The sequence below is a fragment of the Durio zibethinus genome, chromosome 10, assembly GCF_047325235.1.
Source record: "Durio zibethinus cultivar Kanyao isolate XHJ-2024 chromosome 10, ASM4732523v1, whole genome shotgun sequence".
Classification (NCBI taxonomy): Eukaryota; Viridiplantae; Streptophyta; class Magnoliopsida; order Malvales; family Malvaceae; genus Durio; species Durio zibethinus.
The window spans coordinates 28,093,025-28,116,091 of NC_143171.1; the positions used below are offsets into that span (position 1 = coordinate 28,093,025).

Consider the following 23,067-nt stretch of genomic DNA (forward strand, 5'->3'; position numbering starts at 1 on the left):
CCAAAAGTTAATGTAAGGGATGATATTTTATTAAAATTATATTTATTTTTAATAAAATTAATTTTAAATAATAATAAATGACAAATAAATAAAATATTATATTAATATAAATTTATAATTTGAATATTATATAAAAATTTTTAAATTTTAGATTTATATTAAATATTTTATTATAATTTAAAAAATTTTATAATATTAACCAAAACTCAAAATAAAAACTCTTCCTTATTTAGGGTTTATGCAACGTGAAAAGGATTCTCACTTGTAAAAAAAAAAAAAACATTGAATTTTTTTTATCCCAAATCTTTTTGTAATCGATAAATTTATTATTGTATAAAAAATTAAAGCTCAAAATGAAGCTTTGCTTAATAAAAAGGATGAAAATAATAATAATAATAAATTTATTAATTTAATGATTTTAAAATAAAAAATATAAAATTTAACTATTAAATTAATAAAATTTTCATCTTTATGTTTTTATCAAATTTTTTTATAATGCAAAACACAATTTTGGGTTATTTCTGAAGGCCTAAGACAAAAAATCGGATTGTACTAAAATGTCGAAAACCAACTAAAATGGGGCTTTAGTTTCCTTAAAAGAAAAGCCCAAATCAACTAATTGGCTGGCGCTCTGCCTAGTTTAGTTAGCCAGTCTCAAGTCTTCAACTGCCAACCTTTTCATTTCATTTTCTTCAAATCTCTTCCTTCAATCAGATCAAAGCTCCAAGCTTTACTATTCAAATCTCTTCCCAATGTCCCATTAAAACAACTGAAACAAATTCAATTTTTTTTCGTTTTTATTTTATTATGGATATTCTTTTTGCTCAGATCCAAGCGGACCTCCGCTCTAACGACGCACTCCGTCAATCCGGGGCTCTTCTCTCCGCCCTCCAGCAATCCGCCGCCGGTCGTGACATTTCCATATTAGCAAAATCCGCCGTAGAAGAAATTGTCGCCGCCCCGGCCTCTGCCGTCTGCAAAAAACTCGCCTTCGACCTTATTCGATCCACTCGCTTGACCGCCGACCTTTGGGATTCTGTCTCTGCAGGCATCCGTAACGACTTCCACTTCCCCGATCCCGACGTCGTCGCCGCCGCAGTCTCCAGCCTCGCCGCCATCCCTTCTTATTCCCTCTCTAAACTCATCTCCGATTCCAACGCCGAGATCTCTGCTTGCTTCGATTCCCCTTCCGATAACCTCCGCTTCTCCATTACCGAAACTCTAGGCTGTGTCCTCGCTAGAGACGATCTCGTAACGCTATGTGAAAACAACGTTAATATCCTCGACCAGGTTTCAGCTTGGTGGGCTCGGATTGGGCTTAATATGTTGGACAAGTCGGAAACGGTTTCGAAGGTGGCATTTGAATCCGTTGGAAGATTATTTCAGGAATTTGATTCAAAACGAATGAGCAGATTAGCTGGTGATAAGCTTGTAGATAGTGAAAATTCTTTAGTGATAAGGTCAAATTGGGTTTCTTCAATGGTTGACTTTGTTTGGAAAAAACGCAGTGTTTTAATGGCAAGGTCGTTGATTTTGCCCGTTGAGAGTTTCAGAGCAACGGTTTTTCCCTTAGTTTATGCCGTAAAGGCGGTGGCTTCGGGGGGATTGGAAGTTATAAGGAAGATCTCAAAGGGTACAAAAGTGAATGGGACTGTGGTGGATTCGAATGCAGAGAAATTAGTTGGGGTTTCGGATTTGGTTACTCATTTGGCCCCATTTTTGGCATCTTCGTTGGAACCCGCATTGATTTTTGAAGTTGGGATCAATATGTTGTATTTGGCTGATGTACCTGGTGGGAAGCCAGAATGGGCTTCACAGTCGATTATTGCGATTTTGACTCTTTGGGATAGGCAGGAGTTTGCTTCTGCTAGAGAGAGTATTGTTCGCGCTGTTGTTACTAATCTTCATTTGCTTGATCTTCATATGCAGGTGCATGTATTTTTATTTAATTTTTTTTTTTTTAACTTTTGCACAATTTAAATGAGGTAGTTTTAATGTCAATGTGTTTTGAGATAGGGCTGTGCATTATTGATATTGTGAGTTTAGGGAGTTGGTACCGGTGAGGATGTTTCAAGGTTAGCTGTGCCATTGAGTATAAGAAGAATTAAATGTATCTGTTAGAGTTGTATGCTACAGTCACAGAGGTAGTAAATAACCAAGCTGTGTTGTAGAAGGGTAGTTGTTCCTTCTGCTGAATTTATGTGTGCCCGTCCTTAGAAGTTTCTTCATTGCCTTTATTTTGTTGGAAGTTGGTCCTGCTATTTTGTGAATTTTCGGAAGTGACTTCTGAAATGAGTCGTTACTTTGTTTGTGCTTGCTGTTGCTTATACGAAAACATGTAAGAACTGACATTTGTTAGTAATGCAAAAGGGGTGTCTAATTGCCTAGACTCTTATATTTTTGAACATGACATAGAATGCTTCAGTTTGTATTCAAGGCTTATTGTTTTGAATGTGGCCTGATATGCTAAAATTTTGCTTGAAGGTTTCTTTGTTCAAGAGGCTGCTTCTTATGGTGAGAAACTTGAGAGCAGAATCGGACCGTATGCATGCTTTAGCCTGTATTTGTCGGACAGCTTTATGCGTTGATCTCTTTGCAAAGGAAAGCGTCCGAAGAGGTCAGAAACCTCTTGCAGGAACTGATATAGCTTCTCTTTTTGAGGATGCTATGGTAAAAGATGATCTTCATAATGTTACAAGTAAAAGCTTGTTCAGAGAGGAATTGGTAGCAACTCTTGTAGAAAGTTGCTTCCAGTTGTCACTACCTTTACCTGAACAAAAGAACTCAGGTATGGAGAGTAGAGTGATTGGAGCCTTGGCATATGGAACAGGTTATGGTGCATTAAACTGGACAGAGACAGCTCTCGAAGTGGTGGAGGTTTGCAGGCCTTGTGTCAAATGGGATTGTGATGGAAGGACTTACGCAATTGATTGCTATTTGAAGCTGCTTGTTCGGCTCTGCCATATTTATGATACCCGGGGAGGTGTGAAAAGAGTCAAAGATGGGGCTTCCCAAGATCAAATCTTAAATGAGACAAGATTGCAGAACTTGCAACGTGATCTTGTAAAAGATCTACGCGAGGTATGTGAGATCTTATAGAGAACTAAAATGCTATGCTATCTATCTTCCAAGATTTTGTTCTGCAAATAGCTTTTGTTTTGTGATATGATATTCGCTATGTTCATGGTGAAGAACAAGTTTAAAAAATTATTCTAATTGCTAAGGGTATTTGGCCAGGGTTTGGGCGTAACTATTACTATTATTGTCAAGTTATGGATATCTCTGGTCTCTTGGTGTTGTTTCATCTTAACTTGGTGTCCAATTGGTAGGTAAATACCCTGAGAATATGTGCACGTCTTCTTTGGGCTATTTCAGAACACATAGACCTAGAAGGTCTGGATCCACTTCTTGCTGATGATCCTGAGGATCCTCTAAACATTCTCGTGTCAAATATTCACAAGGTCCTATTCAACATAGATTCATCTACAAATACAACAAATAGGCCTCAAGATGTTCAGGCAGCTCTTCTATGTGCTCAACGGTTGGGATCTCGTCATGCTAGGGCTGGACAGTTACTGACAAAGGAGCTTGAAGAGTTCAGAACCAATGGCTTGTCCGACTCTGTCAACAAGCATCAGTGCCGAATGATATTGCAGAGGATTAAATATGTTTCTAGCCACCCTGAAAGCAGGTGGGATTGCTGTCAATGGCTCTATATATTAGCATGAGACTGAAGCTCTAGATTTAAATTCACTGAAGGTTTTTGATGTGCTCAATAATGAAGCATGGTATAGATGATGTTTCTTTAGCATAAGTGCTTGAATGTCCCCTTATACATCATGCCCTTTTAAATCTTTTGGACCGAATTTGGGATGGACTGCATTTTCGGTGAAAGTATTCATGTTTAGTGATAAGCAGTGTGAGCTACAGAAAGTTTTTCCCTATTGGCAGACGCTATTTCCATTTTTGTTGCTATATGAGTCTGCTGGCATGGTAGGCAAGAATCTTGTTAAACTTAGTTCTACTGAAGTAGCTTCTTCCTTAAATGTCTCCCCAGCCTTAAAATGAAAGGAAAAATAGATCCATGTGCATAATGGGCATTTTTTGAACCATGTCAGATAAACAATGTTTCTTTTTCAGGTGGGCAGGGGTTAGTGATGCCAGAGGAGATTACCCATTTAGCCACCATAAACTGACTGTTCAGTTTTATGATGCATCAGCTGCCCAAGATAGAAAATTGGAAGGGTTGGTTCACAAGGCTATTTTGGAGCTTTGGAGGCCTGACCCTAGTGAATTAACACTTTTGCTAACAAAGGGAATTGACTCCACATCACTCAAGGTTCCTCCAACTGCTCGTACTTTGACTGGTAGCAGTGATCCTTGCTACATTGAGGCCTATCATCTGGCAGATGCAGGAGATGGAAAGATCACTCTGCATCTGAAGGTTGAAACTCTTCTTTACTCATTTTTATCTTCTGTGCCTCTTAAACCTTTTCCTTTTAGTCTCTATATGATATGAGGTAATACAAGTCTGTAGAACCTCTTGAAGTGAGGGAAATGATAAGGCAAATTTTGAATATAGCCTACTTAATTTCTTGAAACTTGATAAATAAATTTTGAAATTTATCTAAATCTAGTGCCATAGATATTGGACTTTACAGAGGCCTTGCAGGTTTATCTTGAGGAGTTTTCTAAGTTGTAAAATAGATTCTACCCTTTTAAGTAGTAAAGTTTTACTGGAAGGTTATACACTAATGCAAGAGGCATTTGTTTATTGATTGGTTAGTGCGTCATTGTCTTTATTTGCTGATTACAGGCATTAAAGTTTTTCTTGCTTTTACATCAAGCTATTGATGGCAACCTTGACATATTTTAGTTGTGACTCAATCTTTTTCATGTTTGCATCAGTCAGGCAAATAGTATGATCGATCAATTGTGTTACATGCTACAAACCATTTTTTTGATCAGGAACAAAAGTCTGAAAGCAGGATCATTACTTAATGCCTATTCTTTTCTTGTGCTGTGGTTCTACTGGCTATGATGAATGATGCCTGTTGATGATATTCCCTTGGTTGATTGGTGAATTTTGCAGGTTCTTAATTTGACTGAACTGGAACTAAATCGTGCTGATATTAGGGTTGGATTATCAGGTTCTTTGTATTTTATGGATGGGTCTCCTCAAGCGGTACGGCAGTTGCGTAATCTTGTTTCTCAGGTTTCTTTTCTCATCTTTGTAAATAAATCTTGAATTTTCCTGTTAGTCTGATTCTATGCTTTCAAATGCACCTATATTACCTCATCTTGAGAAAAATCTTTGTCTTATCTTGCAGGATCCCGTACTTTGCAGTGTGACAGTAGGTGTTTCTCATTTTGAAAGATGTGGCTTTTGGGTTCAACTCTTGTACTACCCATTCTATGGGAGTGGTGCTGTAGGAGATCATGAAGGTGACTATGCTGAAGAGGATCCACAAATTATGAGGCAAAAGACAAGATTAAGGCCAGAACTTGGAGAACCTGTGATTTTGAGATGTCAACCTTACAAAATTCCATTGACTGAGCTTCTCTTGCCGCATAAAATTTCACCTGTTGAGTTTTTCCGTCTATGGCCTAGTTTGCCGGCTATTGTTGAATATACTGGCACATACATTTATGAAGGAAGTGGCTTCAAGGCTACTGCTGCGCAGCAGTACGGGTCTTCCCCTTTTTTGGGTGGACTGAAATCATTGTATTCCAAGCCTTTTCACAGAGTTTGTTCGCACATCATTCGCACTGTAGCTGGGTTTCAGGTAGGATTCAATGTCTTGATATCCACCTCCACAAGTTTGTGTTGTTCATTTATAGGCTCTCTATCCTTCTGTGTATTGTTTTTTGAAGCTATTCAAGCATTCTTCCAGAAAATATTTGTTTGCTAAGGCTTGCCCAAACTAATTTAGTTACTGTTTGAGACTTTTCTGTTGCTTGGTAAAATTGCTTTTTTACTTACCCCACCTGTGACAGCTATGTTATGCTGCAAAAACTTGGCATGGAGGCTTCTTGGGCATGATGATTTTTGGAGCCAGTGAAGTGAGCAGAAACGTGGATTTGGGTGATGAAACAACAACCATGATGTGCAAATTTGTGGTCCGAGCTTCTGATGCATCAATTACTAAACAGATTGAATCAGATCCACAAGGCTGGTTGGATGATCTGACTGATGGGGATGTGGAGTACATGCCTGAAGATGAAGTGAAGGTCGCTGCTGCTGAGAGGCTTAGAATTTCTATGGAACGGATAGCCTTGTTAAAGGCGGCGCAGCCAAAGAAGACTCCAAAATCTGATGACGAAGATGATGAAGAGAAAGAAGAGGAAGATGAAGAGAAGAAAAATGAAAAGAAAGATGGTGAGGAAGATGGTAAACCTAAAGGACCTTCCACTCTCTCAAAGCTGACTGCAGAAGAAGCCGAGCACCGTGCTCTTCAAGCTGCTGTGCTGCAGGAATGGCACATACTGTGTAAAGATAGAAGCATCAAGATCAGTTAACTTCCCTTATCTCTTCCTTGTTTTGTTCTGAAACAAAGAGCTATATCTTTTTTTCTACCGTATTATGATTTTGATTTGCATTAGGTTGGCGTTGAAAGTTGATTAGAGTGCCATATTTTTTTCTTCTTTGGGGCATTCCCTCATACATCTTGTACCGGCTTTGTCTGTTCATGATCATCAGAGATCAATTGTTAAACACCATGCAACATTTTCGTGCATGTTTGTATTATTAACAACATTTTCAATATTTAATATGAAAATGCTTTGGCCTAATGGTGAATTTGGTTGTTCAATCTGTGTTATTGCTATATGACCTTCTCCATTGCCCCACCAAATTAGTCAAACTTTAATTGAGGGTAGAAAGAGAAAAGACAACAAGGGAAAGAGGAAGTTATATGAAATCAACTGAATCTATTAAGTAATGTGCAAAAGCTATTGTTCAATTAATCACACATCCACAACTTGGGTGTGCAAAACTACATAAGAAAATTTGCCACCTCTTTAACAACTTGAAGCCAACAGAACAAATTTGTATGTCTAGCATCTTTGTCATTGCCATTTACCAATCATATGTTAAACCTCTGAGGAACAGTGTCAAAGTCGTCAAAGTCTAACCTCTGTCGCTCTCGCCCAGCCTGGACACAGAAAGGTATTGTCTAGTTACAGATCAATGGTTCATAAACAATAGTATTAGCTAAAATCTTTTGATGAATGCAAAATAGCAGGCTTACTTTTGCTAGATACAATGGTTCACATGACATGAGTTCATCCATAATCGTCAGCTTCTTTGAGAGGGTCATCAACCTGTAATGTAACACAAAAAAATTGAAAACAAAAAAAGCATTTTGATATCGCTTTTATTCATGATGAAGCCGAGCCCATGTTTATACTTGAAAGGGCCAGACAAATAATCACCAGTGTTCTGCCACTCATCCCCATGATTGTTATCATTATATATTATAGGATTATGCTAAAGAGTGTCCTAAGGGCACTTTTAAAGGTTACTATATAAAGGATTATCTTCATCCAATGCATTGAAAATCATGAATAAAGTTGTCAACTATTAAGTTAATACAAAATTGTTACTATAAATAGTATATTCACTAACCTTAAAGAAAGCCCTAAGGGCACTCGTTAGCAAAACCCTATATAATAACCTTTTTTAAAGAACTATTGCAATTAATAAGATTTATAATAAGGTAATGCCAAAATTGTAAAAGTAGCATGTCTAAACAAGTCATATTATCTATTCAAAGTTCAAACAAAACATGATAGTGGTGTCTATTCTATAGAGTTACCTTTGGATTGATGAGTCAATACGCTCAATCATTTCACAGGACTTATATTGTTCAGGATCCTCTAGGAATCTAACCATCCCATCCTTTTGGTTGATGGTTGCATATATCTCACCATCTTGAATCTAAGATTTGACATGAAAAAGTCAACGATGGAAATATGTAACAGATAATATGAAACTGCAGTCTTAATTAACTGAAACCGAAGATCCAAAATTACCATTTGAAGAACATGCATTTCCGCTTCCTTAGGGCTATTCAGTTGCACTGTGTTCGCTATGTCCTGAAGGGAGAGAGTTAAATAGGTCTGAGTCAACCTCTGGATATTTCGCTTATACATGGATGATACAACCTGCTTCACCAAACCTAGATTGTTGTCCTGGTAAAAGCACAAAGCCGCTTTCAGACGGTCAAATAAATAAAGCACAAGAGTAGGTTTAAATTAGATACAGCACTTACAGTTTCAAATTTCTCCTTGTTTGCCTGCACATATGTCTCTAAGTCTGCAATTTTCCCATTGCCATAACTATTTGCCAGTTCGATATATGGCTATCCAAGGAATAAAAGTAAGAAGTTAATTAATAAATTCAATAAAATATACCTAATCAAGGAAATGGTTAATTCTTTTTATGTTGGTACAAGGCCAACAAAATCATTAGTCCTAGAATTGATATGTACCAGACATAAGTTCTTCAAATTTCTCTGGCCAACCGAAGAAGCATACTTAGGGAGACTGGTAGAAAACTGTAACCAAGAGAATGAAAAACCACAGGAAAATCACCATCAGAGATGAAGATGAGCAAAAGACAAAAGTTGCAAGTGAAAATGTTGTCAAAATGGTGAAACTATTAACCTTTCAAACCACAGCTTCCAAATTGAGAACCAATTTGTCCATATATTCTTTTTTTTTTTTGAAAGGAATTGTCCATACATTCTTAATACACAATACAATGTAAAATAAATGTCACTTGCAGAACAGACCTGTCCAGGGTGAATAAGAGAGACCAATATGTATTTTTTGTAAGCCTCAACGGCTATAGCATTTATGGTAGACATTGGAGCAGTCACAACCTAGACAATTACCATAAAGCAAACAAAATAGGATAATCAGAAGTCAGACTCGTAATTTTAGTAGCTGCCAATAATGAAGAAAAGAGCTGTAAAGAAACAACATACATTATGTAGAAGCTCCAATGCTTTCAGAAAATGCTTTTGTCCAATGCATATCATTCCCCTGTCACAATGTCAAATGAGAAATCCAATCATTGATTCCTCTAAATGATGCTAAACCAGTGAAACAGTCAAATCAAGAAGAACAAGGTAGAATTTAAGATTCAAGTAAATCAACTATTTAAGGGGTATAACTTTTCACTTTCAGTAGGAAATATAATTTTGCTGTTTGATTCTTGAAAAAATCGAAATATAGATTCATAATGCGATAGGAAAATGTTAGTTAATACATATGCCTAGCGAAGGAAGCTAGTTCTCTTAGAGCTTACTAGTGTCAAAGGAAAAGATAAGAGCTCCCAAGAACTAAACATCTGAATACACAAAAGATTAAATGCAAAATCTGAGATGCAAATTAAATAGTTTGCAAAGCAACTGACCCATAATAGCAATAGAGAAAAAGGTCCCTCGGCTGATCAACATCGAAAATATCTTCCTCTAGAATGGAAAGACCAGTTTTATAGCACTTTGCCAGCAAACAAAGCAAAAGAAACTCCGGATGTAAAGTAGTCAAATGTTCCGTAGAAGACTGAAGCTTCCGAATAGCAGTCAGCATCGGAGCAACCCCACGCAAGGGCTCCTCAAGCAACAGAACTTGGTCCTTGAATCTCTTACAAACAGACATAACTGCAAATCACATTAAAATCAACATCGACAACATCAACAACTACCAAGCAATGATTAACACAAATGAACTGATATCAACAATATCAACAACTAACATTTGTCAGGCGCCAATCGAATTTGCTCAGCAACACATGAACTTATAAATCTGGCAATGATTAACACAAATGAACTAGCTTGTTCTTTTGTAACTGGACCAGCAGTGCATGCCTCTCTGTTGAACCATTAATAAAATTCATAGTTATTATTTTTCCTTCTAAAAATTAAAAAAAAGAAAGTAAGAAATCACAAAGTTTAAATAAGTTAATAAAAAAACCCAGATTTTATATATACATATATAAAAAGATTAACAGTTATAGAGAAACTAATTAGACCAGAAAAAGAAAGAAACCCCAAGATTCAATTTTCTTCTACTTTCTCTTTGATTCTCAGCAACCAAACATCAAATTCAAAACAATACCCAGATCAAAATTAAAAAAAAAAAAAAAAAAAAAAAAAACCAACTTTGACAAAATTCCAAGTAGAAAAATCGATTCTTTTTTTTTTTTTTTTGAAGACCTAAATTAAAAAATAACTCACAGGAAATAGAGGTAACCGAGAGAGTGCATGGAAGGGTCGAGTTGGTCGAGAAAAGGTAACAACCGAGTCGACTCGGAATGGAGTGAGTCATCAGCTTGTTTAAGCAAATTTTGTAGCAATAAAACATCAGAGGCGGTGCTTGATCGCCCCTGGATTTGAGTCACTAGACCTTCCACCGAGCTCATCCCTTATCTCGCAGCTGAGTTTACTGATCGAATCGACTCAGATACCAAAGAAAAACCAACTTTGATTCCCGACTCTCTCCGATTCACGTTCGCTTAGCTCTTTAAAGATTTATTATTTATTAAAATTTTATTTTGGGGCTAATTCCTAGGTCTATTACCTAACCTTTTAACCTTTGGTCTAATTGGGCCTTGGCCTATTACCAGACAGGTTCAAACCGTACCGACCAGCCCATTTCTTCTTTTCACTTTTGTCTTTCTTGTCCTGGGAAGCAAAGAGCCTAAGAGGAAACGAAGAATCGGAGAAGAGAAAAGCCGAGAAGCAAAGCGCTAAAAGCAGTAAAAAAAATGGCGGATTACCATTTCGTTTACAAAGATGTAGAAGGAGCTTCGACTCAATGGGATGATATTCAAAGAAAGCTTGGGAATTTACCGCCAAAGCCACCAGCTTTCAAGCCTGATCCTTTTGAACCCGCACCTGATCTGGATTCAACACCGAAAGATAAGTCCTGGGTCGACGAAAAGACTGAAGAAGAACTTGAAGACCTCGAAGATGATCTCAATGATGATCGATTCCTTGAAGAATACAGGTCTAATCTTAATTTTTCTACAATTAATTTGATTTTTTTTCAGATTTAATTTTGGAGATTAAGATTTTATTGATTTTGATTATTTGGTTTGGAGATGATGTTTTTATTTAATTAAAAAATGGGTTTGGTTTAGTTGGATAAATTTGTTAAATTTATGAGCTGAAAAGAAAGTTTTCAGGTTCAACTGTTCAAGAACTTGTAAAAGGAATTCAGGTTGATTATTTTGTGTTCTTCATTTTGTATCAAAGTTATGATGAACAAAAGTTGAACTTTTGCCTTGTGACTATAATATTTGGGTTTCCATTGAGATATATGTTTCTGCATTTGAGAAATGGTGTGGTTTTGATAGAAAGAAGAGGCTGGCTGAGATGAGGGAAGCTGCTAAGATTTCAAGGTATGGATCAGTGACACCGATTTCAGGATCCGATTTCGTGAAGGAGGTTTCACAAGCTCCTCAGGATGTCTGGGTTGTTGTCATTCTCTATAAAGAAGGGTATTTACATTTGAGATAGTTGCTCTCTTTTTAATACAAGTATTTGTTATCAAAATTGTAACAAATTTGTCTCTTTTTATGTGTTTAGTAACATTTGCATCATGTAATCTTTATGCTCATAATGAGGTAACAACTAGTATTTCTTATTCACTTTGGTTTTGAATTTGTTGATTGGGCTTTATTTGCTTTCCACAATATTTGACTTCGTATGGTTGGTGTTTTTGCTTTTTGCTATTTGTCTCTTGTTTCCAGTTCTTTTTATTTTTCACTTTCTATCGAAAGAAAAAAAAAGCAAAAGCACAATCAAATGGAGCTAATGAGCTTCATATTTGATGTGAATTATTAATTCAACAATGGTATATTTCTTATTCGTAACACTTAATCTAATCAAACCATGCGATTTTCCTTTCCTTCCTTCTATATTATATAGATGTCAGTTTGATAGGAATTGTGGTTGATGAAATTAGAATAAAAACTATATGACTTGAGAACAATGAAATTTATAAATGCTCATGCTCCATATAAAAATTGGTGTGGATGCTGTACTGTTAATTGTAAGAGCTTTTGCAGGATCATTATATTGATTGATATGTGCTTTATTGTATCTCTTATTAGATTTCCAGAGTGTGGGCTGCTTTTGCAATGTTTGGAAGAACTGGCTGTTAAATACCCAGCGACAAAGTTTGTCAAGATAATATCTACTGATTGCATTCTTAACTACCCAGATCGTAATCTTCCCACTCTCTTGGTGTATAAAAATGGAGCAGTAAAAGCAAATTATGTGGGCTTGCATACTTTTGGCCGGAGATGCACACCTGAAGGTAACGTATTCTATATATGAAGGAATTCACTCTTATAGTATTTTCTTTTCCTTTTCTCATTTTTCAAGAAAATTTGACGAGGGGCGGTATGAGGGAAGTAACTGAAAATGCTTGTCAATCTTGTGTTTTGGATGTGAAATATTGATATTTTGGATCCTACATGTGCCTTTTTTTTATTTGACATTTATTTTATACATTTTATTTACCATGTTGTTGTTCTCTCTCAAAATATAGGTGTGGCCTTAGTTCTCTGTCAATCAGATCCCGTACTAAATGATGGTCAAAGTGGGAGCGATCCGTCACAAAAGGCTGTTCTTGAAGGTGTTCGAAGGAGGTTTATAGAGAAAGTTGTTGCAGAGCATGAAGATCATGATGATGATGGATCAAGTGATTAGAAATTTGGTGAATTCATTTAGTTTCTTTTGATTAGTGAAAGAGTACTGTTGATTGACAGACCGTTGTAATTTCACCGGTTTCTTTGATGCTTTTTCTTCTTCTTTTTGAAGTTTCTTTGCTGATTTTGAAGTTTTTCTATGCATTATAATTCTGTAATCTAGTTATTTTCATGGAAAAGGATCAGAAGTACAATGTTTAATTCCCTTTGAATACAGCTTGAATAGGACAAAGCCTGCAAGAAATGGCAGCCCCATTAACACAAGATGAGGAAAGAAGCAATTTTACAATAGAGTTTTATTGTAGATGAAGCTGTATGATCATCAGTTCATTATATGCTAGTAATCTTTGCTGTTTTGTGCCTTAGCTTCCTCTTTCTTCTGGAAATACCTTTTGAAAAGAACCATAATCAGAAACATTTCTATATCAGTTCCTGGAAAAGTATCATTAAACAATTGCAAGAATCTATAAATTGGGATTTGATTATCAACTAATCACCCTTTCTGAGGAAAATTTAATTTTATGAATTCCAGGTTGAAATCACAAGCCAAAAAATAAAAAACAGAAGCAAATGGAAAATCCTGCTTGCTTAGTTTGTTTGCTTACTCTTGAGCCTTGATCCACCGCGAGAGCTGATACAGCTGCACAGTCTCATTTGAGGCATGACATACAAGAAGATGGAGGTTGCGTGGCTGTACCATCCATGCAAACCTCATGAACAATGCAGAGTAACCGCACATAACTGCAAAATTCAATGAGGCTTAGCAACAGATGAAGAACAAAATTATGAATACAAGATAGTGAAATTCAGAGATCAAACAGTACTTAGAGACCTGCTGTCATGTTGCCAGATATCATTTCTGGGGGTTTCTTTGTGTCTACTAATGCCTACAAAAGAAAAACGCTGGATTAATCTCATAGAAATGCAATAAGACAGCAGTGAATTATGTTTTAAGTATTGAGCATACTGCAATAGGGATGCTCCAGTTGAAAAGAGGGCCCCAGAAATGAGTTGTTTTGGGACCAATGGGACTGTTCCAAAAAGCTCTTAACATTTCCATTCCAGCTTCTGCAAATTGTAAACCCTACTACATCCGCAAATTTATGTCAAATAAAGTTTCAGGAATGTGCCAGGAACATATGAAATCAAGTTAGTTTGAAACAAATAGGCAGGAAACCAGAACCAATCAATGAAATTTTTTAATTGGCTTCCATTGAATATAGAACAAAGAAAGGAACATCTTGTTTATTCAGGGAACAGAAAATCAAACCATGTTCTTGGCAAAGAACAACCAGGCGAAGAATCACACAAGTAAACAAACAAAGATTTCATTTCTTCAAGAATAAGCCAAGATCGCCAAAACCATCATTTAGGACAAGAGAAAACAGAAGAATATTTTATTCCTTTCTTTCAATTATTGGTAAATTATGAGTCCCAATCCTTAGTAAAGATGATAAAACTACACATGTTAGATTGAGATAACTAACCAGTACTGCAGCAGTTGATGAACTCAAACTTGTATAGGTCAAAATCTATTTGCCATCAGTTGCAGAAGTATCAGAGTTTGCAAAAGTCACGAGAAATGTCTCCATAGAATGTGGAGAATGATTCATTAGGTCAAAGAACTATCTAACAAGCAACCACGCATTTATATTTTAATCAAAGAATATCAATCATACTACTTGCTCTTCATATTTTAATCAAAACAATCAATACTTTCTTCCCATCCATCCGACTGTCGTAAGCTTACGTTCCTTGAGGTTATCCTAACTCTTTTGGTTACTTTGAAAATGACATTTTTTGAATTCAAAAATTAGTTCAATTAGTTCATACAATCACAATATAAAATCTAATGAATTTAAAATTTAAATCTCAATACATGTATCCTCTTCTTATGTCCTAAGCTGTGGCCTCGAGGAAAAAATAACTTGTTTTATCTTCTCGTTATCTATAACAATAGTCAATGCTAAATTGTTAATTAAAACGCCGTCGAGACATTATAGAATTCATTGCTTACCTTCGCATGTCTTGTTAACCTTATCATCAAATCCTTGCGATAAGCTTTCCATATTGTTAACCTCATCATCAAATCCTTGCGATAAGCTTTCCATAAGTATGATTACAACATTGTCTTTTCCTCGTATTCTTCGATTATAACAGCAAACTTAGCTAACGTTTAGATAACCGTTCGTAAATTTAGAAAGGGATCGCCACCAATACATATACAATTGGAGTCGGTCTCTTGGAGCCGACTCCAATGCCACCGAGCTACAGCTTCTCGGTATAAATTCACCGTTCTTGACGTTAAGGCGTGAGACTTGTGGAGAATTTAACTTGTTCTTGATCTCGAAATTTCAAATTGTAAGATGTTATTTGTTATGATATGAAGGTCTCATAATTTTATTTTATAAAAAAGATTTTGTAAGTTTGAATTTAAATCTATATTTATATATCATAACAAATCTTCAAAATCTCTTAAATTAAGATGTTTCAAACTTTCTCTTAAAGATATGAATCTCTAAATATAAGATCAAAAAATTATAAATTTTTTTCATTTAACATCCTGTCAAACTAAACATAAAACACAAAACCAAAATCAAATCAGACATTAAGATTCTAAATGTTTTTATGATGTAGTATTTAACTCTCATCCAACTTATAATCACTCTAATATCATTTATAAAATTCGCATCTAATTTGAAAATATTTTTTATTTTGATTCAAAAATCTTACAATTTTCTTTCATAAATGATGGTTCACAAGTTTTGATTTAAACTTTTACATATATATATTATAACAAATTTTCAGAATCTCGGACATGTCATAAAAATAGTGATTATTCATGTTTTAATTCATTGAAAAGTAATTCCGTGCCTATTGTCCAAGTAAAGTTTTACGTTGTTTACAGGCATCAAATACAAGAAAGAAAGGCAGGGCCTAGTTTTCCCTTGGACGAGGCAAAGAGATTGGAGAAAGAAGTGGCTCAATCTCATTGCTGTTGAAGAACTTTGATCAACATTGCAGTAGATTTTGATAGAAAACTGCCAATAATTGAATGATGAAAGTAACGGGGTTGCTCATTTGCAGCCAGTGCCTGACCATAAACTGGAATGGGAAATCGAGAGTTGGAAATATTTTAGATGAGAAAGCATTTACAAACTACTAGAGATCAAAACCTTTACAATGAGATATTGATAGTTCAAGCTACTTCAAGGCGAAGTACTCCTCCAAACATCTATACAATCATCTTAAAATCAGCTATCCAACTCATGTCTATCTGTCTTTCTGGCTACCAAAAATGGCCTCCCTTGTTACAAGCTTTATGCCTCTTACCCATAGCTCAGCCATTTCAAACCCACCTTGACACGCAAAATGAACCTCTTTGTTCTTGGTAGTCACAACTCGAAATACTCCAGGTTCATTAGCATCACCCTTGCTGCACCTCTTCCTCTCAAAGGCTGGACTCGGCCCCAATTCTGCCTCTTGGCATATCACATTTCGTCGACTTGACTTTCCCCATTGCAGCATTCCGGTAGTCCCTACCATTTTCACGTCTTTCCCATGTGGATTTCCTTTTCCTCCCTTGGTATGCTTCAATACTCGGGCACCACTGAGGACGCACTTGCGAGCAAGCTCATCTAGAATCACACATTCTGCATCTTTTTTCATGACACCAGTTTTTCTAGCAAGAGAGAGTGCAGTTTCTCCTTTAGCATTCTTAAAATCACAATTCGCCCCGTGTGAGATTAAGAGCTCACACATGGGACCACGTCCTTCCCTAGCTGCTAACATAAGGGGAGTGTAGCCATCTCCATCAGGGACATTTACATCATAGCCCCGGCTTGTCAACAATGTAACAGCATCCAAGTCTCCATGACGTGCTGCACAATGCAAAGCATAGAAGCCTCCAGCATTGTGATTGCCTTTTTCAAGAGCAAATTCAAGCATCACCTTCTCAAACAGGTCACGGTTATGATTCAGTTCAGACATTGTGATTGCAGTCTCACCAGATTTGTTTAACAGCTTAACATCAGCTCCAGCATAAACCAGCAAGTGGAATGCTTCAACATGGCCTTTTAAGGCAGCAACCATGACTGCTGAGAAACCATTATCATCTTGATAATCAAGATTAACGTCTCCCCTTCCAATCACAGCTTTTAGAGCCTCAGCATCACCGGCTTGAGCAACAAACATTAGGGGAGAGAAAACTGAAACGTTGCTTGACTTGGGGATCTTTCCAACCTTGATTACATCCAGCACTGTTTGCTGAAAACCAAGGGACCACCGGTTTGATCCAGAAATTGAACTAACAGACTGACCAGAGTCGTTAACTAAGCCAAAGTCAGCACCAGCCCTAGTCAACACTCTCAGACATTCTTCACGCTTGTATTTTACACAAACCATCAAAGCTGTGTTACCAGAGTCTGTCTTGGAGTTTAGATCACAACCAGAATCAATGAGGGATTGAAGGGTTGCTGACAAGCCAAGACGAGCAGCTATGTGTATCGGGCGAAACTCAGTTTTCATGGTTTTAACTGGGCATTCTACATTTGCACCACAGCTCAAGAGCACTTTGACAGCTCCTGCATTGCCACAAAGGATTGCATGGTGGAGGAGGGTTCTTCCACAGTGAGGTGTCTCAAGGTTGAGGTGCCTAAGGAGCATGCGCAAGATGGCACCACTATCTTCAAAATATTCTACAGCACACCAACTGATGGCATAGGCCTCAGCCAGTCCTGCACCCACTCGAAACTCTTCACCAGTATTAAGGTCCCATGACCATGCTCCCAGACTTACTTTAATAACAGTTGGGGTTCCAGCCTGTATTATGATTTTGGATAAATAAGATAATGAGCCAAAGTAGTTTACAAAGCAAGAAACAAATTCTAGTAATAATAATAACAGAAATGGATTGTTAAAAGCATTTACTCATTCTTTAATGGAACTCTTTAAACTCTCTTTTTTGATTTATAGGGGCAAGTAATATCTTCTAAAAAAATCAACTTTTCTTAAGGCAAATTAAGTAGCAAAAAGGTTGACGAGATCCAGAAGTAATGCAACTATTATTTGAATATGCGAGTGATTTAGATTCTAGCCATAGAAAGCTTTCTCATTCCAAGCTTGTACATCAGAAAGGCAATTAGTGGCATAAACCAACTTAAACATTTAGTGGCTATTTTAGAAGCATTTATTTCAAAGTTTTGGAAATTTGTTTAAATCATACAGGACGCTAGAAAATTAGAAGATCACCTGTAGAAGCAAGCGAACAACAGAGACCTGCCTACTAACAACAGCAGCAACAAGTGCAGTGCAGTCAACATTTGTGTGCAAAGAAGGTTTAGATGACCGGAGCAGCTGCCTATGACTTGCACTTGCATCAACACCACACTGTTATTGAGCGGGAAAGCCATTAGATTATCATATAAAATCTAATAGAAAGAAAACATATTCAAAATTATATCTAGAGCCTAATAAAATGTCCTGGTCCTGGAGGATCAACTGAATAACAGCATTAGGAAATTAATTTATCAATTATCCTCTTTATAAGTTATTGGATAATGTGGAAGTTATTATTCCATTGGCAAAATCAGCAATAAGAGCATCAATGCCAATCACCCAACTTACCGTGAAGCCCAACAGGACATGCAGGCAACAGGCTAATAGCAGGTAAAAGCCAGAATTACATGTCATTATAATGGTTAAAACCATTGAAATGTCCCATTGTGTTCTATTATAGTGGGTTTTAGAGCTTTACTCATTTAAATTGCTCCTAAGTGGTGCACATAATTTAGAGGGTATAATGGTTTTACCTTCATGAGGGTGTCCACCACTTCCACAAACCCCCTGCAGCATGCGGTGACGAGAGCATTAACAGCAACATGTGGTCGAATTAAATCAGAGCCCATGAGCAGTTCTGCAAGCCTTGCTTGCCCATGGCAGCTTGCCTCCAGAAGAGCTTCCTCACAAGCAAGTTGAGAAGCCCCAGCTTTAAGCAAGATTTCCAGAATCTCAAGACGACCCTCCCTCACTGCTTCTGTTGTTGCAAAGCCCTTGAAGAGTTTCTGATTCACATCAGCTCCTATACTCTACCATGTGCAAGTGTACAAACTTTTAGTGCATAATATAAGGTGGGTTTTGTTCTATTTTTAATTTAAGTATTTTAAGACTTCTTTTGGAGCTAACCTTACAACCATCCTAATACTTTGGCCATAAGCAGACAAAAATGGGGGAACAACACCGATTGATAGACGGAGAAGCAGTGAACGTTATTCAAGAAATGCATGAAGATTTCAATCAATAAGGGATGAGGGATGCATCATGTACTTTTACTGTTTTGTACTTCAGACTCAAGCCAATGGTCAGAGACAACTCAGTATGGGGCTTGCAGAGCATATTTCTCTTGAATAAATGCGTTGAGCAATAAAACTATTCTCTCTTACTTATGTTTTTTAAAAGCACATAAATTTACTCATGTACATATATGTCATTACAGTAAGAAAAACAGTAAATTCTGTGGTTCAGAGGGGGACACAAACCATATATTCATATAAGGGAATAGTTTAAAGTGCCCAGAACAGGAGACTTGGCAGAGATTCAAAGAAAAATAAAAGAAATTACTACACTGAATCAGAGAAGTTTACTCAACTCTGTATAAATTTTTATTAGCTAAAAGGAATAAAAAGTTTTTTTAACTATAATTAAAAAATCATAGAAACCTTTATTTTTTTAATTGTAATCAATCAACTCTTTTAATAGTTATTTACATTTAATTTAATTTTTATTTAATTTTATAATTAAAATAAAATTTCATGTAATATCAATAAAATAAATAAAAATTTACTACATAGCTTAATTAATATATGTAAAAATTTTAAAAAAATACTTTTTTTTCTCTATTTTTCCTCCTCTCTTTAAAATCCTTTTAAAGGTTCTATTAACTATAATTCAGGAGTTCTATTGGTTATAATTTGATTAATTCAATTTTATTATGTGATTAAATTTTGTTTAATTGAAGATTCAATTGAATTGAAATAAAATATTAAAAATTTAAATAACTTTTTAATTATAGTTATGGAATATTTATGACCTTTTAGCCATTTTATTTTATTATTTTATGTAAATTTTACATTAAATATTGTAATTTTAATTTTATATTTTGAGGAATTAAATTTTAGGGACCAGAGAAGGGGAAAAGCAAAAAAGCAAGCAAGACAGTGAATCTTTGAAGATATGAAAAGATTTTAAGACAAAAAAATATATATGTTTTAATTTTCAAAGATTATGTCCTAGGAACATGTAAGATCTAGCCTTAGCTTCCTCAAAATTTGAGAAAAAACCAAAAGTTGAAAAAGCGTACTAATAAATTAGCTTTAAATTTTTGAATACTTTTAGAACTGCGAAAAATTAGGAAATCACCAAACTACTCGTTTGAATTTTGAATTTGAAAAACTCGTTTCTAAAGTGAGAAAATATTATATCACTGCAACTTTTTTCTCAGTAGCCAAACAGAGTAGAGAGAGAGTGCAAGTGAAACACTTCAAAATCAGTGCAAGCAACTCAAAATTTAACTTTGATCACAGAAAAGTTTAGAACACTTGAGAATCAGAAGCAAAACGACGCCGTATATTAGACTGTTGAAAAATCTGAAATTTCAACCATCAAAACGAAGAAAAATCACTGTAAAACGGAACGTGAATGAAACAGTTTGAACCACAAACCGGATCAAAACGTTTAAAAAAAACGAAACTTTTCTATTGCATTACCAGTAGTTTCTTTACGAGAGCGACATTTCCAACATGAACAGAGAGGAAAAGAGCGGTGACGTCAGTTTTGAACTCTTCATACTCGACGCGGACCTCACTCGCCGATTCATCCCTCGGAACGACTTCGGTCTTCTTCGTTTTCAAGCAAACGGTGCCAACGAAGTTCACGTCAACGCACGGATCGGCAATGCATTCGAGAGCGGACCTCAGATCGCCGGTTAACGAAGCTTCTAGCAAACGCTGAGAAACTTCAGCCTCGTAGTCGACAGGAACCACCTGTCTACAACCGGAAAACACCGTCATCTCTTTACACGTGGCGGTTTTTTAAGGTAACACCGAGAGGTCGATGTAACTGCAGGTAAGAGACGGCATGCGAATATAAGAGAAGCCCAAGAAGAAAAAGAAGCAAAAACTTGAAATAAGCGAGCGCCGGCGACTGAAGAAAGGAGGGTGGCTTACTTATTATTAGTAGCATTTTTTTTTACTTTTTTACCGCGGTAAATTTGAATAGTAAATTTAAGTGGAGGCTCTGGAGTGGGGCCGGGCTTTGCATAAGGCCGGTTGGGTTTAGCTTAGGCCTGATTGGTGGAAAAACATGGATGATTTGAGATCTTAAACCCTCTATTATTCCCGATTTGAGACGGTTTAAGATCTCAAATCAGGATGGTCCAGATATTAAGACGGTCCTGATTTGCTGTTATATATAAATTTTGGACATAAAAATGTAAAACATTGAAACATTCTAGGATTTTAATTAATTAAATAATTAATAAATCTCTAATAAAAAAATTAAGGAGATATTATACTATTTCAATATCAGTACCAACATACCATAAACTTCAATAAAAATTTATTATAATTTACTTGTCAAAAAAGATTATTGATAACAAAATATAATCTAACTCTTATAAACAAAGTATTTTAATTTCTATCAATTCATTTATCTTATCAAATTGAATAATTATTAGTTTTTTAAATATGATTTTCTAAATTAAAAATGTAAATTGTATTTGGCAGAAAAAACAAAAAAGGATGTAAAAGATTTTATACTAATTTTATTTGTTCATAAAAGGTTGGTACCAAATAATTGTTGAAAACACCTATAGAGAACCAATAATAATAATAATAATAATTGTTAAATTAAGAATGCCTAACTAATTGATTTTGAGACAAGGGAATGTATAAAAATGGTAGTAATATTTAAGTTGAATTTCTTCTTTAAAGTTTTCAACTTTTTTTTTCTTTTTTGCTTTTATCATTGTTTTTTCTAGCTTCTAACTATTTGCATTATTTGATGTAATTAATATATGAGAAATTATCACTAATAAAAAGATTAGGCTGAACTTTGTTACTATAGTATAATTCAATTTCAATTATATTAAATTTTATCAATGTAATTTCAATTTTGTTAGTTTTTGAATAAAAATGACGAAATTAAAATACTTAATGTAATATTATGTTAATATAAATGATAAATTTATGTTAATTTATGTAAAAAAAAAAAAAAAGCAGTTAAAAAATAACATTGACCAATAAATAGAGTGATCAATTTCACTATAATCCTTAAAGAAAAAAGGTATCATTACTTGGAAAGTTGTTTTATACCTAATTACTTAGTTAATGAAATTAACTCCCTTGGCCGCCTAGCCATTTCAAGTCTAAATGTCACATTGTCATCAATCTGACATCTAAATTTTTCGTCATAGAACAAGCTTGCCCTTTGTTAAGGAAGAGTTTGCCCCACATCTTTATTGACATCTCGTCAAAATATCACTTTAAAATTATATATGTAATTTTAATTTATTTGTAATTATTAAATATAATTTTTATTTATCTATAATCATTAAATACGATTTATAATTACCCGCGTGATCCTTCTTCGAGATCCATGTAGACTCATCATCGTAGGAGTAACTAAAAGGGTGTGCAGAGATCATGGCCCTCCAAATTTTTTTACACCATTAGCAAAATATTTTATCCCACCAAAAATAATACTTAATCCCATTTTTTATAGTAAAATTATTATTTATTCCTCATTTTTTATATTTTTGATTTCACCTCTAAACATCGTCAACGATCAATTATTTTAATTACATTATCGCTTTTCATCTCATATATAAGATAAAAACAAATTCAAATATATATGATTTAAGTAAAATTTTTCTTAAAGCTTCATGGTACCCTTAATTTACCTTTTTTCTCATCAAACATTTAAATATTTTTACTGACTCAAACATTAAAACACATCCTAAAAAATCAATTCCAACATCCTTTACCATATTTTTTGACCTTTAAGTCCAGACCTCTTTTCCACTAGCTAAATACTCAAAAGCAACGTCAACAGTTGTAATAATTGGCAATTTTAATAATTTATAGTGGCAAGTGAAGCCATGCCTATAAATTTATAGGTAATGGTTAATTTTAGCAGTGATGGAGCTGAATACTAGAACAGAGAAAAGAAATTTTATTGGTCATCGGATTCTTCTACTAAAATTATACTGCTCCTTGTCTTTTGTTTCGATCATTGGCGACCAAAACATCGGTGAGCATCAACATGGAGATATAAGCCAACAAAAAACG

At 35.3% G+C, this 23,067-nt stretch overlaps 5 protein-coding genes across 8 annotated transcripts; 2 read left to right on the forward strand and 3 right to left on the reverse strand.

Moving 5' to 3' along the window:
* Positions 1-668: 668 nt before the first annotated feature.
* On the forward strand, positions 669-6,812 carry LOC111292376 (protein TPLATE-like). The gene is made up of 7 exons (XM_022884732.2): positions 669-1,929; positions 2,485-3,081; positions 3,330-3,691; positions 4,141-4,444; positions 5,093-5,215; positions 5,331-5,786; positions 5,998-6,812. The coding sequence occupies exons 1-7, from the start codon at positions 808-810 to the stop codon at positions 6,517-6,519; spliced, it is 3,486 nt and encodes a 1,161-aa protein (XP_022740467.2). The 5' UTR covers positions 669-807; the 3' UTR covers positions 6,520-6,812.
* A 98-nt stretch (positions 6,813-6,910) lies between these two features.
* On the reverse strand, positions 6,911-10,504 carry LOC111292377 (COP9 signalosome complex subunit 3-like). Its single transcript, XM_022884733.2, has 11 exons — positions 10,245-10,504; positions 9,764-9,879; positions 9,422-9,668; positions 8,991-9,048; positions 8,796-8,885; positions 8,493-8,558; positions 8,274-8,363; positions 8,035-8,193; positions 7,818-7,939; positions 7,251-7,323; positions 6,911-7,154 (listed from the first exon to the last, which is right to left on the reverse strand). Exons 1-11 carry the CDS (start codon positions 10,427-10,429, stop codon positions 7,086-7,088), a joined length of 1,275 nt encoding a protein of 424 aa, XP_022740468.1. The 5' UTR covers positions 10,430-10,504; the 3' UTR covers positions 6,911-7,085.
* A 172-nt stretch (positions 10,505-10,676) lies between these two features.
* LOC111292379 (uncharacterized) lies at positions 10,677-12,988 on the forward strand. 2 transcript variants are annotated; one of them, XM_022884735.2, is made up of 4 exons: positions 10,679-11,016; positions 11,366-11,509; positions 12,125-12,330; positions 12,565-12,988. In XM_022884735.2, exons 1-4 carry the CDS (start codon positions 10,775-10,777, stop codon positions 12,723-12,725), a joined length of 753 nt encoding a protein of 250 aa, XP_022740470.2. In that variant the 5' UTR covers positions 10,679-10,774; the 3' UTR covers positions 12,726-12,988. The 2 variants fall into 2 exon arrangements, with proteins under 2 accessions (XP_022740471.2, XP_022740470.2); XM_022884736.2 differs by lacking the exon at positions 11,366-11,509 and having other exon boundaries at positions 10,677-11,016.
* LOC111292380 (mitochondrial pyruvate carrier 1-like) lies at positions 12,875-14,861 on the reverse strand. 3 transcript variants are annotated; one of them, XM_089767119.1, is made up of 5 exons: positions 14,742-14,861; positions 13,692-13,808; positions 13,557-13,611; positions 13,330-13,465; positions 12,875-13,103 (listed from the first exon to the last, which is right to left on the reverse strand). In XM_089767119.1, the coding sequence occupies exons 1-5, from the start codon at positions 14,808-14,810 to the stop codon at positions 13,055-13,057; spliced, it is 426 nt and encodes a 141-aa protein (XP_089623245.1). In that variant the 5' UTR covers positions 14,811-14,861; the 3' UTR covers positions 12,875-13,054. The 3 variants fall into 3 exon arrangements, with proteins under 3 accessions (XP_089623245.1, XP_022740477.1, XP_022740478.1); XM_022884742.2 differs by lacking the exon at positions 14,742-14,861 and adding an exon at positions 14,212-14,591 and having other exon boundaries at positions 12,875-13,113; XM_022884743.2 differs by lacking the exon at positions 14,742-14,861 and adding an exon at positions 14,212-14,351 and having other exon boundaries at positions 12,875-13,113; positions 13,692-13,811.
* An 895-nt stretch (positions 14,862-15,756) lies between these two features.
* LOC111292313 (uncharacterized) lies at positions 15,757-20,925 on the reverse strand. The gene is made up of 4 exons (XM_022884620.2): positions 20,488-20,925; positions 18,535-18,810; positions 17,975-18,112; positions 15,757-17,545 (listed from the first exon to the last, which is right to left on the reverse strand). Exons 1-4 carry the CDS (start codon positions 20,788-20,790, stop codon positions 15,998-16,000), a joined length of 2,265 nt encoding a protein of 754 aa, XP_022740355.2. The 5' UTR covers positions 20,791-20,925; the 3' UTR covers positions 15,757-15,997.
* Positions 20,926-23,067: the final 2,142 nt, after the last annotated feature.